The sequence below is a fragment of the Meles meles genome, chromosome 18 (assembly GCF_922984935.1).
Source record: "Meles meles chromosome 18, mMelMel3.1 paternal haplotype, whole genome shotgun sequence".
NCBI classification, from domain to species: domain Eukaryota; kingdom Metazoa; phylum Chordata; class Mammalia; order Carnivora; family Mustelidae; genus Meles; species Meles meles.
In genome coordinates, this window is record NC_060083.1 from 30,062,347 (window position 1) to 30,078,545 (window position 16,199).

The following is a 16,199-nucleotide window of genomic DNA, read 5'->3' on the forward strand; positions in this document are numbered from 1 at the left end:
ATAAATAAAAAGAAGAAAATGATATGCAAGGAAATGTTCATTTCACCATTATCTATAACAGAAAAAAATAAGATACTCAAATGTCCAACATTTTGGGCATGATATAACAATTACGGGAAAACAACCTTATAAAGCTCAATATACTTAAATTTATATGTACTGAAAAGTTAAAATATAAATACATGTAAAAGGAAGGTAATCTGCTAAAAGTAAAAAACAATTTTATTAAAGTTGTAAGATTACTGGTGCTATTCTATATACATATATATTTTTTCAATAATCTTGCCTCTTCCCCCAAGTTTTTGTGTTGTTTTTTTTTTTAATTTTTATGTAATCTCTACACCCAATGTGGGGCTCAAATTTAAAACCCCCAAATCAAGAGTTGCATACTTTAACAGATGACCCAACCAGGCACTACAATAATCTCAATTCTGTCCAGGTTTAAATAAAAAGAGGGGAAGGAAAGGATCCAAGGTAAAACTGAGAAAGATCCTTATTTTAAAAGGGCAGGTTCTAAACATGTGCATTCTACAACAATCAAATAACCACTATGTATAATTTCACTCAAAGATGTTATTCAAATGAAGCCCCATTAGTTTTGAGTTCAAATAGAAGGACAAGACAGCCTGCTTCCCAAATGTTGAAAACTAACATAGAGGAAAGAAGGAAGATGGTCAGTGTTTCTTCTGTTCTTAGGAGAAAATCAGTCTTTTTTTCTATTTTAAAGACTTTATTTATTTATTTGACAGACAGAGATCACAAGTAGGCAGAGAGGCAGGCAGAGAGAGAGGGAGAAGCAGGCTCCCTGCTGAGCAGAGAGCCCAATGCGGGGCTCGATCCCAGGACTCCAAGATCATGACCTGAGCCGAAGGCAGAGGCTTAACCCACTGAGCCACCCAGGTGCCCCGAAAACCAGTATTTCTATTATGTTCCTCCAAAAAAGCCCTGATATGAATGGCAGCTCTTACAGCACATACTAATTTGCAGATAATCTGATCCTCTACCTGATTAGAAGGTATGGTAAAGTGGCAGAAAAACTACAAAAGTAAGACTAGAAAACGAAGTCAGGGACAGAAGAACCTTAAGAGACTCTTTATAATGCACAATTCAAAGCAGTAACATCTGTAAGACAGAAGTGCAAGAATGTTCTATTAATCTCACTTCTTACTAATTTCCAAGGAAAAAACAGTGTTTTAGCTCATGTATCAATCCATAAATAAGTTAATGAATGACAGTTAGACTAACTAAACTTTTGTAACAGGGTTACCTTGCCAGCATCACCTCCATGGGGGTAATGAGATCCTGGAGAATGTACAGGAGACCCCGTTGGAGATGCAGGAAGAATATTAATGATATCAGGATCAAGATCATCTCCTGTGTCTAACAAATCAAAGATACCCATTCCATCTGCTCCATCTACATAGGAGAAAGAAAAATAAATAAATCCTCCATTTTTCACATCCCGCGGTCATATAGGAGGGTTAAAATAAATTAATAAATTTTAACCAAAATGGGTTAATTTAATTAACATCTACTGAATGTCTACCATGTGCCAGGTACTGTTTTAGGAGCCATATAAACAATTATACATTATAAACAAGCATGTGGTAGTGTGAATAATGCCCTCCCCCCCAAGATGTCCACATCCTAATCCCAGGAATGTGTGAATATGTTACCATAAAGAACTCTGCAGATGTGATCAAGCTAAGGATCTTGAGATGGGGAGATTATTCTGGATTATCCAGGTGGGTCCAATGTAATCACAGGGGTCCTAATAAGAGGGAGGCAGTAGGGTTAGAGTCAGTGATGGAGATGTGATGATGCTACACTGCTGCTGCTGAGGATGGAAGAAGGGTCCACGAGCAAGAGGTGCAGGTGGTCTCTAGAAGTTAGCAAAGGCAAAGAAACAGATTCTCCCTTAGAGCTTCCAGAAAGAACCAACCTTGCAGACACACTGACTTTAGCCCAGTTAAGACTGATTTTAAACTTTTGATCTCCAGAACTGTAACATAATAAACATGTGACATTTAAAGCTACTAAGTATCAATTTGCTACAGCAGCAACAGCAAATGAAAACAAATGTAATATGCTAGAAATGAAAATGTACTTAAAGTGGGACACAATTATTAGTCCAATTATTATGTAAAATATATTCAAGTTATTGTATAACACACTGAAAGAAGAAAATAAATATTCCTTGTGATTTTTTCTTTTTTGAGATTTATTTATTTGAGAGAGAGATTTGGGGGAGTAGCAGAGGGACAGAAACTCAAGCAGACTCTGCTGAGCACAGAGCCTGACATGGGGCTGGATCCCAGGACCCTGAGATCATGGTCTAAGCTGAAATTAAGAGAGGGACGCTCAAACAACTGAGCCACTCAGGCGCCCCCTACTTGTGACTTTAGAGATGTGCCATTTTCTAAGGTACCTCAGAGCAACAATCGAATACCATTTATTTTCTCTTCTAATAAAATGTAATCTGTAAATTTATCTATAAGAGTTATTCCCTACTATGGCAGTTTATATAAATATGGCAAATCAATTTAGAAAGGAATATAAAATGTGCTGCCAAGTCTATGGTCTATGCACAGGTAGCAAGCAGCACAGACAAAAAACTGCATTTTATGATCAAATTGTTGCCTTTTAAAATAAGTAAATATTTATGAGATAATTCATAGCACTAGTTCCAATATCAATAAGGTAGAAGAATGGTTGTATTAGTTTCCTATTGTCTTTTTAACCAATTATCACAAACTTATTGACTCAAAACAACACACCTTCATTGTCTTACAGTTCTGAGGCCCAAAAGTCCAAAATCAGTTTTACTGGGCTGAAATCAAAGTACTGGTCATTGGGTCAAACTCGGGAAGCAGGAGGCCTATGTTCTTTCTGGAGGCTCCAGGGGAAATCTGTTTTCTTCTCTTTCCCAGCATTTAGCACTACATTGCTTGCATTCCTTGGCTCATGGCCCCTTCCTCCATCTTCAAAATCAGCAGTACAGCATTGTTTCTCTGACTTTTCTTCCCTCCATTTCCATCACGTGACTTTCTCCTCTTTTGTGCATCATCAAATTTCCCTTTACTTCCCTTTATAAGGATAAATGTGATTGCATTCAGTGCCCACCTGCATAACCCAGGATAACCTCTCCATCTCAAAATCTTTAACTTAATCACATATGCAAAGTCTTTTTTGGTCATCTAAGGTAAACATTCATAGGTTTCAGAAACATTTACCGGACAAGGATAGGATTGGGGAGGCACTCTTCAGCCTAAAATCAGCCACAAGCATCAAAACTTATTTTATATTTGCAAACTTTTAAAGAACAATTCACCTACCATTGTTGGGATTAAAAGCTAAGTCCAAATTTTCAGTGGTATAAGTAGCTGAAGCTACTTGCACAGAAGCAGAAGTAGGGAACACAAGTATATGAGTACATGATGTATCCTGTGGGGTACTTAGCTGAGATGTCTGCATGTTTAGAGTGGTGCTTCTTCCAAATACGGAACCAGTTGACACAGAATCTGAAAATAAAGAGAATTTTTTTTTCTTTCAATAAAAAAAAATATCAACTTTACATAATACTAGAAACACAAGCACATGAAGAATTAAATCTGACATAAACTAAGGATAGCTACCTGGCATAATAACAAAAGAGCCTTGGGGTTCCATTGCTACCAAACAAGCACTGAGAATGCTGGGAGAGTCTGCAGCAGATATTCCACACATTCTACACATGTCTTTGAGCCTTTTACTTAGAGATTGCAAGTTTCGACGACTCAGCAAGCTGCTCCAATCTGTGAGTATCAACAGTAAAAAAAAAAATATCAAAAGTAACAGCACTGTTAAGCCCTCTAAAACGAAAGTTAAAACACAGTCGTTTTAAAGTTAGTGAATTCCTCATATAGGAGTAATCATCAAGCCAAAAATCTCTTCTTGCTGATGTTACTCCATATCCTTTATTCCCCTAACTTTAATGTGTATCAACATCAATTAGTATCTGTTAAACAGGGGATGAGCTGAATAATAAGCAGAAAGAGGAAAACTGGAAGACAAGAAATAAGAACAGTAGTAACAACACTGGTATTAAAGTCAAAATATACTAAAATGTCCTTTTAAAATTGAAATTAGGCCATTTGTGTCCTAGACATATGTGATTCCTCTTTGAAAACAAAAAACTAGTTTTTATAACCTCTGCATTTTATTCAGTACATATATCTAGAAGTAGTATGATGGTGTATTAATTAACATGAAACAGAAGTTGAAGCACTTGACAATCAAAGCACAACCTTACCTTTCAGTTCTCCATGACCAATCCTTCCTAAGCGGCCAATTACAACTCTCCACGGTAATGAACTCATTTGTACAAGTCCTAAGCACCACTCCCAAAGCTTCTGTAGACCAAACCTCCTAGCAGATCCTTTTTTCCGACGAGCCCTGTTGTAAGTAAATAGATAATTGAGTATTTTAAATTTCATATGAGAACATTTTAAAAGAGCTCAAATTTGGTGCAACACTAGTCCCTTAATTTTAATGCTGGCTTTTTTTATTTAAGTCTTAAGCAAGAATATACATAAAACCATAGGTTTTGCATGCTACTTTCTGTTTTTCATAATACACACTAAAACAGATTCTTAACTTAAAAAGAAAAATTGTCCACGAACCACCAAAATTCATAAGAAATACTGTTCTACACCAGAGATTGGCAAACTTTTTCCTTAAAGGGCCAACATAGTAAACTTTCCAGGCCATCAAGATTCTGTTGTAACAAAAACTCTGCTCTATAGCATGAAGGCAGCTATACATAATACTTAAACAAATCTGTGTAGCCAGATTTGGCCCACAGGCTATGGTGTGCCAACCCTTGCTCTATACTTTAAATTGAAGAATATTAAACAAAATACTATTCTTCTCAGACCAAACAACACTGCTGTGTTTTCTGCATGCATGTCCTTTATTAGGCAAGTACATGCCCTAGGCACTCTGTGGCTGAGCAATAATAACTATGATTTACTGAGTACTTAATACATAGCAAGTATTATGCCGAGTCAATGTATATGTAATACCTCATTTCAGCCTAACAAACCCTATGAGGCAGATAAAATTATTCAACCAGTTTTACAGAGAAGTAAGCTGAAGCTCAGCTAGCTAACCTGATTTTCTCAAGATCACATACCTAGTAAGTAGAAGAGTTGGGATTTGAACCCAGGTCACCACAACTCTGGAGTTGGACCTTTTAACCAATACCTCATTTCTACTCTCAGTAAAATGGCAATACTGTCTTTGTATTGGAAAGGTGATTTATTCGTTCTCTACTCTTTTTCATCCTTCATAGGTAAGCATAATATTTCCAAAATTCACTTAATGAGCATTTTAAAAAATCAAAATTGTTTCAAGGAAATAAGGTATGAAGTATTTCTCTAAGGCTTATTAAAAAATGGTCAATAAATCTTTATAACCAATAATATAAAATTAATGTTTCTCTATTCTACTTCTTCAGCACCACTACAACATAATATTCATTAAACATTTCTGCATATAATTAATTTCTGAACTTAAAGAAACTGATCTTTATATAATAAAAAAATAAGGGCTGGAACCAAACCTCAAAATTGAACATTACTTGATGGACTTGCCTTTCAGTTTCACTACCCTTGAAACACGTTACTAGAAATGTCTATTAGATTTTAAGTTATAAGTTAATGTAAGTTATAGGTTATAAGTTAATATGAGGCTTACCTGTTGTGATCTATTATAGCCCTCATAAATAACTGAGTATGACAGCTAATTACCACCAAGAAGAATTCTAAAAACAAGGCCACCATTTTCAGAAAACATTCCAACATTTAAAAGGAAAATTTTTAGTCAACAATTTTAGTAAAGGAGGTTAATTAATTCGGGACTGTATTTCAGATGGCACTTCAGAGAAGTAAATGCTATAGGACGCTCTTTTTTATATGAAGAGGGTCTCTCATTCCATTCTTTAAAATTTCTTAGGCTGAAATTATTGCCTCAAACCTTATTAGATAGAATTTAGATACTGTAATCTCTTTTGTCTGTGTAACAAAGACCACTCACAATTATTTCTAATTCTAATTATACAATATATTCACCACCCCAAGAAGTGAAAAGCACCCACAATCTCAAAACTTAATGTACATGATCCTCCAAACAGTTTTCTATTCATTAAAAATGAAACATTGTGTGTGTCAGAGAATTTCTTTAAATGGATGATATAGTGATACACTTAAGGAAACAGAGGTACCTATTTGGGACATCGATGTTAATGATACAAGTTTCTAAAAGTTCTCCATATAGATCTGTACAAGATGCAAGAATCCATCTTTGATCATGTGATAAACAGTAGCCCACGAAGAGAACATTGTATTTCTGTCCAGCTTCTCCAAATGTTTCTCCTAGCTCTGTCTGTTTATCCTTCACTGGAGCCAGAATAAAAGGAGGTGTATAAAGTCGAATACACTCTGGTCTCTGTAAAATAAAAAATTAAGGTACTATGGTACTATACAATCATAAAAAAATATTTTATTGAAAATGTGATATATTATCTCTACCCAATTTTAAGAAAATTGGAAAATGAGAACGAAACAGAGAACTGCACTTAGTTTTGTATAAAATCATAAAATGTATAGTCATTCAATAACTAGTCATGGAAAACATACTTACATCAGGACTCTTAAGAGCAGTTTCCATGGCTAAACCTGGACCAAAGCCAGTCAATGTTTTCACGTTGGTTGATGTTGGAAGTGGTCTCCGACACTGGGTAAAGGCCGAAAAAGCCAGGGATTTTAAATGCTGGGTATAGATTTGCCTATCTTCGTGTTTCACAGGTTGCAACAGGTACTGACAAGGAACAATCTAAGAATTATAGGCAAATATTACAAAGGTTAAACTTCCAAAAATAAAAATAAGAATCATGGATCTAAAACTCTAAAAATGTTTACTATAAAATTTAAATGTAATTAAAACTATATTCTAAAGAATTTTCTTATATAGGTTTTTAATAATCAATTTTACTAACAGTTTATGTAAAAACCTTTTAAAATTTCTACATGGCACTTAATTAATATTGCCATTGATTAGTCCTACTAGAGTCTGTAAAGAAATAATTCAGAATCTCTGCAAGCAAGTTAGTATCATTAATTTCCTTTTTTTTAATTTTTAAAACGAGCTGTTTATTTTGAGAGGGCACCAGAGCACGTGTGAGTGGCAGGAGGGGCAGAGGGAGAGAGAATCCTCAGGTAAATGCCCTACTGAGCACAAAGCCCGACAAAGAGCTCAATCCCAGGATCCTGAGATCATAATCTGAACTCTTGCAATCAAGAATAAGGGACTTAACCAACTGAGCTTCCCAGCCCGTAGCCTAATGCAGGGCTTGGACTCATGACCTTGAGATCAAGACATGAGCTAAGATCAAGAGTCACAAGCTTATGCTCCTCTCTCTCTGCCTGCTTGTGATCTCTGTCTGTCAAATAAGTAAATAAAATCTTTAAAAAAAAAAAAAAAAAGAGTCACAAGCTTAACCAACTGACCCACCCTAGCACCCTAATATCATTAATTTCTACTTTTATTTGCAATATATCTTATGTAGAACCCTAGTTTATATAGATCCATGCTCTGGATCTATATAATCTTTAAATTCTTATGAATTTAAAAACTGGTTTATAAAAATAACACAAGAGAAATATTTAATGTACTTAAATGCAATCTTTTTATTCTCCATTATTACTGTGGTTTGATTGTTAAGTTTATTTTTTTTTTTAAGATTTTATTTATTTATTTGACAGAGAGAGAGACAGACTGAGAGAGGAGAGAGGGAACACAAGCAGGGGGTAGTAGGAGAGGGAGAAGCAGGGAGCCCAATGTGGGGCTTGATTCCAGTACCCTGGGATCATAGCCTGAGCCAAAGGCAGACACTTAACAACTGAGCCACCTAGGCACCCCTATGTTTATCTTTTATAAAATCCCTAAAGATTCTATTATAATATCTCTTAAAGTGAAATATAACAGAACCTGGCTTAAAAAAAAAAGCCTACTTTGATACTAAATAGTATTTCTCAAACTTCTGTCTATATCAAACTGTTTTATATAAATTTAACTTGCAAAAGTGGTCACTCTTACCTGTACAGAAACAGTATTTTTAATATGAGGAGGAAGAGTCTGGACCATTTCCAGAAAGCATCGAAGTAGCCCCAAAGTCCATACATTAGAAGAATTAGTGCTCTCATCTTTATTTTCATAGGTAAAAGGATCAATTATATAAACAACAATTGCAGGTGGATAAGTGATTGCATGTGAATCACCATCTGTGGGGATACCCACTTTATCCCGATCCATTGTGCTAAAATTTAAGGTAGAAATATACAGTTAGGAAAAAAGTTGTACCATTACTTTCTGAGGTAATATCAAAAAGCAGGTTCTTAATAACCTACCCTTTTTCTGGTAGGGTGTCAGAGACCTTCTCTAAAAATTGCGGACATCTCTTTCTCTCCAAATAGAATAGTAAACATTATACACACAATTTCATGGTATAAAAATACCCTTACGTTAAGAGGGCTTGTATTAAAAAGGGGGATAGAATTTCTAAAACCACAGAATATCCAGAAACACTAGAAAGCTTGGTGCTTAAGTGATAAAACTGAGACAATGATAGTTAACTTAGCTGCTAAATCACAAGGCAGAGCTAGACCAGAAAGAAACCAGGTTTTCAGACAGTCAATGTTCTATTACATTAATAGCCTATACATATTCATTTCATACTTCATAACTTTAATAATGCACAAGCTTCATTCCTGGGTGGTGATATGATTTTTTTAAAACTCCAAATCTATTTAAATGTTCAAGATGAATGCATCAATCTGGGTAAATTAATAGTTTGTTTTTACTCACATAAATAAGTTTAACTTTGAGCAAAATGCATCTGGGTAGCTGAAAGATACTACCAAGCTCATGTTAACCTAACCTATAAATCAAAAAGGAAGCTCACTCAATACCTTCATCATAAAATAAAAAGCTGCAATCATCACACATGTTTGAAAACACTGTATAGAGCACTTAGTGTACATCATTGTCCTACTGCTCCCATTTTACAGATAACATGCTCAGAAAGTCAGACAACTTTCCTAAAGTCACATAGCCAGTAAATAGCAGAGCTGAGATTCAAATCTCTGTATGGTTCTTAATAAGCTCTGAACAGACTGGTTCAGTAGTGACTTCTAAATCAAGGTAGTGATTTGCAAAGGAAAATTTACTTAACAGTCATGTCACAGAACATATTCAAACATCACAGTATAGTTGAACTAAACGGTTTTCAAGGTCTTAATAACCACGATGAGATTTCAGGATTCTATGCTAAAGACTTTATGAAGAGTCTACATTATAAAGATAAAATAATCAACATTACAAAAACTTAAATAATTAATTATAAAACAAAAACTAAAATTTTTCAAGGATAAGATCAAAACACTCTCCACGTTCATTCACAAGGATTACCTCAGACAGAAAGAAGCATAATATATTTACATTTCTGCAAAGAATAGCATATTCAAAGGTACCTTTCAGACACATCAGGATGAGGCTGAGTGGGAAGTGAAGATGATTCTCCAGAAATCCCAGCTGTTTGTAGAGCTGATGACTGCTGCCCTCCTAGCTGGCCATTCTGAACTGTACTTGCTTGTGTAGACATGGATCCTGTAGCACTACTGTTTATACTGCCAAAGGGTGGAAATGAAGGTAGTTTATTTGATGATACTCCACTATTCAAGTTGGAGGATGATGAAGATGAAGTTGAAGTTGTGGTCAAAGTTGAATTAGCTGTGGCAACTGAAGAAGACATGGTAACACCTGATGTCATTGTCATAGTACTGCTTGCTGCAGATGCTAGGGTGGCAGATGGAGTATTAGCACTTCCAGTACTTGTCATCTGAGGTGGAGTAATCAAAGACTGACTTGTAGGGGCAACTAAATTTGGTTGGGAAAGTAGAGAGCTGTCCAAAGGCTGGGAAGCAAGATAAGGACCTAAAGATAACAAAAACAGGCAGGATATTTAATTCTTTATTAAGATTGGTTCTTCTTTTATTCTACTATATGAATAATAATCTAGTTAATGCTTTTTGGTAATTACCCTCCCTTAGCTGCATGCTAACAATGTAGCAGATACAAGCTTCTTATTTTGCCCAGAAACTGAAGAAACAAATTTTAAATGGAACTGAAAACGTAAACAGCATTTTCATACAAAATAAACAAGTCCCATGAAAGTATAACAAAATTATATTTACTAGACATTATTAACTGAATGAAAATAATATCTAGCAAATTTTTATCAAACAATTCAAAAGTTCCTAAATCACAAGTTGAATAAATATTGCCTAAACTGAGAGCTAACTAGATATAAAATGAAAAATGTTATCATGGGGTTCGTATTATAGAGATGCTTAAGGAGGGTCAATATTTTGGTTCTGTGTTTCTTTGGATTAAGTCTACTAAAGTCCATCAATATCTAATTCAATGTTAATTCAAGGATGTTAAAAGCAAGTCTTAAATAGTTGTCATTTTCTTGGTTCCAACAAAGAACTGTTTCTTAATGTTGCAGAAGTAACTACAAGTTATTTCATCTCTAAACCATTAAGAAATCAAAAATTTTAATGTTAATAAGCTTAATTAAAAACACAAATTCATCAGATCCTACAGAAGTATTAATTATTTATACCCACAATTTCTTCTTACCTGATGGGATCCCTATTTTAGGATCAGCAAACTTTTCCTGTCAACCGTCAGACAGTAAATATTTTAGGTTTTGTGGGTCACACAGTCTCTCACTATTCAGCTCTAATCTTATAGCACAAAAGCAGCCACAGAGAACAGTAAATAAGTGAGCAGGGCTGGGTTCCAATAAAATTTTATTTACAAAAACAGCAGATACACTGGGCCATATTTTGCAACCACTGGTTTTATAACAAAAATACAAATTCAATACCTAGGTCGTATCTGCAGACTTGTGCATAAAGCTTGAGTTTAGAAAATGCTTCATTGTTACTATCAGCTGCCTGAGAAAACCATTCTGCTACCAACTTTTCTGATAGTTTCTTTGATGCGGTAGATCCAACTCTCATGATTCCATCCGTCAACAGTCGAGAAATAGGTCTGTGTTGACCTAATCGACAGGACTACAGATATACATACAGAAAGCAGAATTAGTGAATTTATTATAGTATCTGAGTATGCATTATAAAATAAAGCATTTAAGTTATTTATTTTTTAAAAGCTATATTTCTAAGTAATCTCTATACCCAATATGGGTCTTGAACTCACAACCCCGAGATCAAGAGTCGCATGCTCTACCAACTAAGTCAGAGAGATGTCCCAGGCATTTAAGCTACTTAAATTAAGCCTTACAATTTATAATTAACATTTGAGATAAAAATATCACATGAAATAGTACATCTTTTTCTTTTTTACATTAGAAATCCATTAAATTATTTTTTCAAAATTAAACTATCTCCAATGAAATACAACACCTAAATAATAATGGCACAAGGACCACGTGGGTATGAACAATGAAAACTTACAGAACTCAGATCTAAGTGAGCAAAAAAAGCACATATATCCAAGTCAAATCAAAATAAAAATTGTTCTATGAATATACTGTGTATTTGTCAGCTCACTCTCTAATTCTGTGGGCCACTGATGTTTATTATAAGAAGCCCAATATCAAATAAGTTTGTAATACTAAATCAAGAAAATTTAGACAGAGGATTTTTCTTTTTCTTTTTCTTTTTAAAGTAGGCTCCACACCCAAGGTGGGGGTTGACCTCACAACCCTGAGATCAAGAGTCACAAGTTCCACCAACTGAGCCAGCTAGGCACCCTTAGAGGATTTCTTTACTGTTAAGACTTTCAAAGGCTTAAAAAAAAGGAACAACAACAACAACTTTCAAAGGCTTTAATAATCCAGTATGAATAGCGAATCTCTTAGTAATGTAAGACATGTTTCCCCAAGCCTGTTTAATTATGGAACTTTTTTCTGGAAAGATTTTGCAGAACTAGTAGTTCCAAGTAACACTCTTTAGGAAATATTTATTTCCCAAATCTACAGGGCAGATACATTGTAATTAAGTAGAATATTTATAAGGAGCTAAACCAGCACAAACTAACAACTCAGACTGTAGAAGAAATTAAATTTTAAAGACTGGATTTCTAAGCATTTATGGGGAAAGGAAAATATAATGAAGTTAAGACTTTATGTCCTGAAGCACTTAAAATTTGTAATCACTGCACTCAGTGATGGATACAACATCAGAATTATCAAGAATTTCAGAAATGATATCGCTCATAGAGAACTCAAGCACAGCTTTACGTTATGAAAGTGAGGCCTAGTGTCAGCACCTGAGGTCCTAGAGAGTCACATCCAGAATTTTTATAAATGTAATTTCTTTCCTGGCTACTTAATAATACAACACTTTATTTAAATTAAAAAAAAAAGATAATCTGAAATGACATATATATGTCCTCAATGGTTTTTCCCCCAATACAACAATTTCTACTGTAACCAGAGCACACCCATCTAACAAACAGTCCAGGTCAAATGCTGTAAAGAATATAACTGGCTAGCATGAGACCTACACGACTAGTTTCACATCATTATTACTCTGTCTGAATCAACTGAACTGCCCAGTATTTGTATATAAATATACAAATTATGGTTTTAAAATGCTACCTTTTTTTTTTAAGTTTTTAATTTATTTAAGAGAGAGCAAAAGTGTACTCATGTGCTCAAGAGACAGCAGGAGGGGCAGAGGAAGAAGGAGAAGCAGACTTCCCCCAGAATGCTACCTCTTTTTAAACACCTACCTCATATATTGCAGTGAGGTCTCTAAAAAAGCTTTTGGCTCCATTTAACAAGGCTTCATTTTCTGGACATAATACAACATAGGCTATATCTCTTTGAGATCCATAGGGTTCCAGCATTAGTCTCTCCCAATAAGGGAGCGCAAATGGAGAAAGCACCAGAAAATCATAATCATAACCCAACAAAAATGTAGGGATTGGCAGTGGTTCTGGGGATTCATCAGTTCCTAAATAAGAAAAACATATTTTAAGAAAACATTTTAAATGTTTTAAATTTAAAGCAGTCACATGTCTTCCTTTTATTTAAATGTCGAAGTTACTGAAATCATTAGCAAAAATATTTGATTAAAGACAAAAATATCTAAAGCCAATCAATGTCTGAGACTTTTCCACAGTTGGGAATTTGCTAAATGGTCTTTAGGAAACATATGACCTATACCATCATTTAATTTTAAGAAAAATTAATTCAGATGAAAAGTTAGAAGTATGATAGAAAACATGGGAGAGGAGTTATATTTTATTTTTTATTAATTTGGACTGGGGAAAGCCTTTCTATGCATAACATAAAACCTGTCCATCTAAAAGCTGATCAATCTGACTATGTAAATTTTAAAATTTGGCATAAAAGAACATTATAAAAGAGCCAAATGGTTAACAACAAATTGGAAAAAAAGATCTGTAATGCATATGACAAAAGGTTAAATTCCTCACCATATAAAGGGAACATATAAATCCCTAAGAAAATGATCAGCAACCTAACAGAAAAATGGGTAAAGGATATAAACTAAGTTTACAGAAATAGAAATACCTCACACATAAAAAACTGCCCAATCTCATTAAGAGAAAGCAATTTAAAATAATTAATGGTGAAAAATTATAACATTTACTATGTGCTAGATACTGTTGAAAGATCTTTTTATACATGCTAACTTTACACATATTAACTCATTTAACCCTCACAAAACCATATAAGGCAGATACTAATATTAACCTCATTTTTAGAAAACTGGAATGAAGAAGTTAAGCAACTTGTCCAGAATCACACAAGAAATGATAGACATGGGATTAGAGGCCAGGAAACCTACTCTTAGAGTCTGTACTATGTTATTTCTCAAGTTATAATAAAACCACCATTTTCACCCATCTACTCAGTGAGGGTTTGCAGAACAGGCATTTTATTGGAGGGAGTTTAAATTGGTATATAGAGAATAATCTGGCAACATTAAACAACAACAACAACAAAACACACAATCTTTAAGCCAGAAACTTGTGCATTACAGAAAAACAGTTGTGATGGCAATGGCAGAAACAATATGTATGTCTATAAACAGTGGACAGGTAAAATAATACCACATGTAAAGAGCAACACAATACATGAACCCATTAAAAATAAAGAAAGATAGTTCTGTATGTACTGGTCAGTAAGTGCAGAACTGTGCACACGCACGTGCCTGTGTGTGTACACTATTCAGTTTTTAAAAGAATGGAAAAATATAATTAACCTGCATTTTTCACTAAATGTCAAGCTTTTAATGATCATTATTTAGCCGTTAATAAAAGGAAAATGAAAATATGAGCAAATCTACTTCTGTACATAATGCATTCTAAAACCATGCATGAAAGTGAAAGATTTCAATGCTAAAAACTATTATTTTTTAAAAAACTATTATTCCATATATATATTACATATATATATTATATATATATATATATATATATATATATTTTTTTTTTAATTTGGGAGAGAGTGAGAGCGAGAGAAGGAGCACAAGCAGAGGTGAGAAGCACAGGGAGAGAGAGAGAAACAGAGGTCCCTGCTGAGCAAGCAGCCCAATCACAGGGCTCAATCTGAGAACCCTGGAATCATGACATGACCTGAAGGCAGCTGCTTAACTGACTGAGCCACCTAAGCATCTCCCAAATATATTTTTAAAAGCTCCCACCTTTCAGAGACAATCTTCAACAGATAGTTCAAGTATTTTGAATGTTCTTTGCCTGGACTGATGACCATAAATCTGTGTACCATATACAAATATTTTAAAGATTTCTTATTTAAGTAATCTCTACACCCAATATGGAGCTTAAACTCACAACCCTGAGATCAAGAACCACATCCTCCAGAGGCTGAGCCAGCCAGGTGCCCCGCTACTGTGTACCATATTTAGAGTATTCCCTTGCTATTCTTACAACCAGCAAACTTCTTTTTTTTTTTTTTTTTTTTTAATGAAGAACTTGGGGTCTTTCATCACTACTATTATCCCCTTCTTTTTGCCCCATTCTTCATTCAACTTTGTAAAATGGTAATTTACAATGAAAGTAGTGTTCATTCATTTAAAAAATTTTGGCGGTATGATTCTTTCTTCAAATAAAATCTTACTGGTCAATCTAATCTGTAAAAGTAGATCTAAGTGAAGCTGTTCTGTCTAAAGAGAGGCTGGAGAACCTAGTAAGCTGAATGTTGGAAATGTTCAAGTAATGAAGGCTAAGACTGACCACACTGGCCTTAAGTCAAGCATACACCACAAAAATATTTAAGGAAGACGAATGTGCTTATTCCAAGTTGGGCACAAAAATGAAGGGCTGATATAAAATCAGCCAATACACATTACAATAAACTACTTACCATAAGAGCCTCGGCCAGCCATTTTATGAAACTGTTGCCAAGTGAGAGGACCTTGAACTCCCCAAGGCCTTACTGTTCTTTTTTTCTGAATAGCATCCTGAAGAACTGGCTGAAGAGATAGGAGCATTCGAAGTATATCCTGCGAGCACTGCATACTCACATCTACAACCATTAAAAAAAAAAAGGTAAGAATTGCTATTGCCAACACAAAGAAATAAAATTTATAACAAAACACATGAAAGTTCAACTTCAATCATCAAGCTTAAGCATCTGCCTGTGCAGAGAACTGTATTAGGTTCAATTTCAAATGATCTGTGGAATGGTTCCTTTAGATACTTACCTAGAACAGACATAATAAAAAAGTTACTATAATTCCTCTCCATGAAAATGTCACTCATTACCTCAATAACCAATTAAATTAATCAAATAAATTTGTTCCTTTTTTTTGCATTTGTTATCGTTGTTTTTGGTGCTTGTAAGTATTTTCCCAAAAAGAACTCTACCTCACACTGAAGTGAGTTATAAACTACACCTTATTAACCACCACTATGGTAAAATGATCGGATAGATAAGACTGATTTTTAATTACTGATTAAGGTTTAATTTGGGAAAAATAGACTATAACAATTCTGAAATATAGTACTTGTACATAACATAAACTTGCTCACACTATAAAAGGTGTTATAATATCCATAGATACTTTATAAAGCTAGAT

General features: G+C 34.4%; 1 protein-coding gene across 3 annotated transcripts in view; it reads right to left on the reverse strand.

Moving 5' to 3' along the window:
• MED13 (mediator complex subunit 13) overlaps positions 1-16,199 on the reverse strand; it is a 104,440-nt gene that overhangs the window by 7,895 nt on the left and 80,346 nt on the right. The window contains exons 17-27 of one of the 3 annotated variants that reach the window (XM_045986033.1): positions 15,485-15,646; positions 12,865-13,088; positions 10,991-11,180; positions 9,570-9,837; positions 8,137-8,356; positions 6,682-6,873; positions 6,263-6,486; positions 4,292-4,434; positions 3,636-3,794; positions 3,336-3,521; positions 1,268-1,416 (exon numbers count right to left, since the gene is read on the reverse strand). In XM_045986033.1, the coding sequence (XP_045841989.1) occupies positions 1,268-1,416; positions 3,336-3,521; positions 3,636-3,794; positions 4,292-4,434; positions 6,263-6,486; positions 6,682-6,873; positions 8,137-8,356; positions 9,570-9,837; positions 10,991-11,180; positions 12,865-13,088; positions 15,485-15,646 (2,117 nt within the window). Of the gene's footprint in view, positions 1-1,267; positions 1,417-1,447; positions 1,772-3,335; positions 3,522-3,635; positions 3,795-4,291; positions 4,435-6,262; positions 6,487-6,681; positions 6,874-8,136; positions 8,357-9,569; positions 10,033-10,990; positions 11,181-12,864; positions 13,089-15,484; positions 15,647-16,199 lie in introns of those variants that run through there. The other 2 variants (XM_045986032.1, XM_045986034.1) reach the window with 2 other exon arrangements.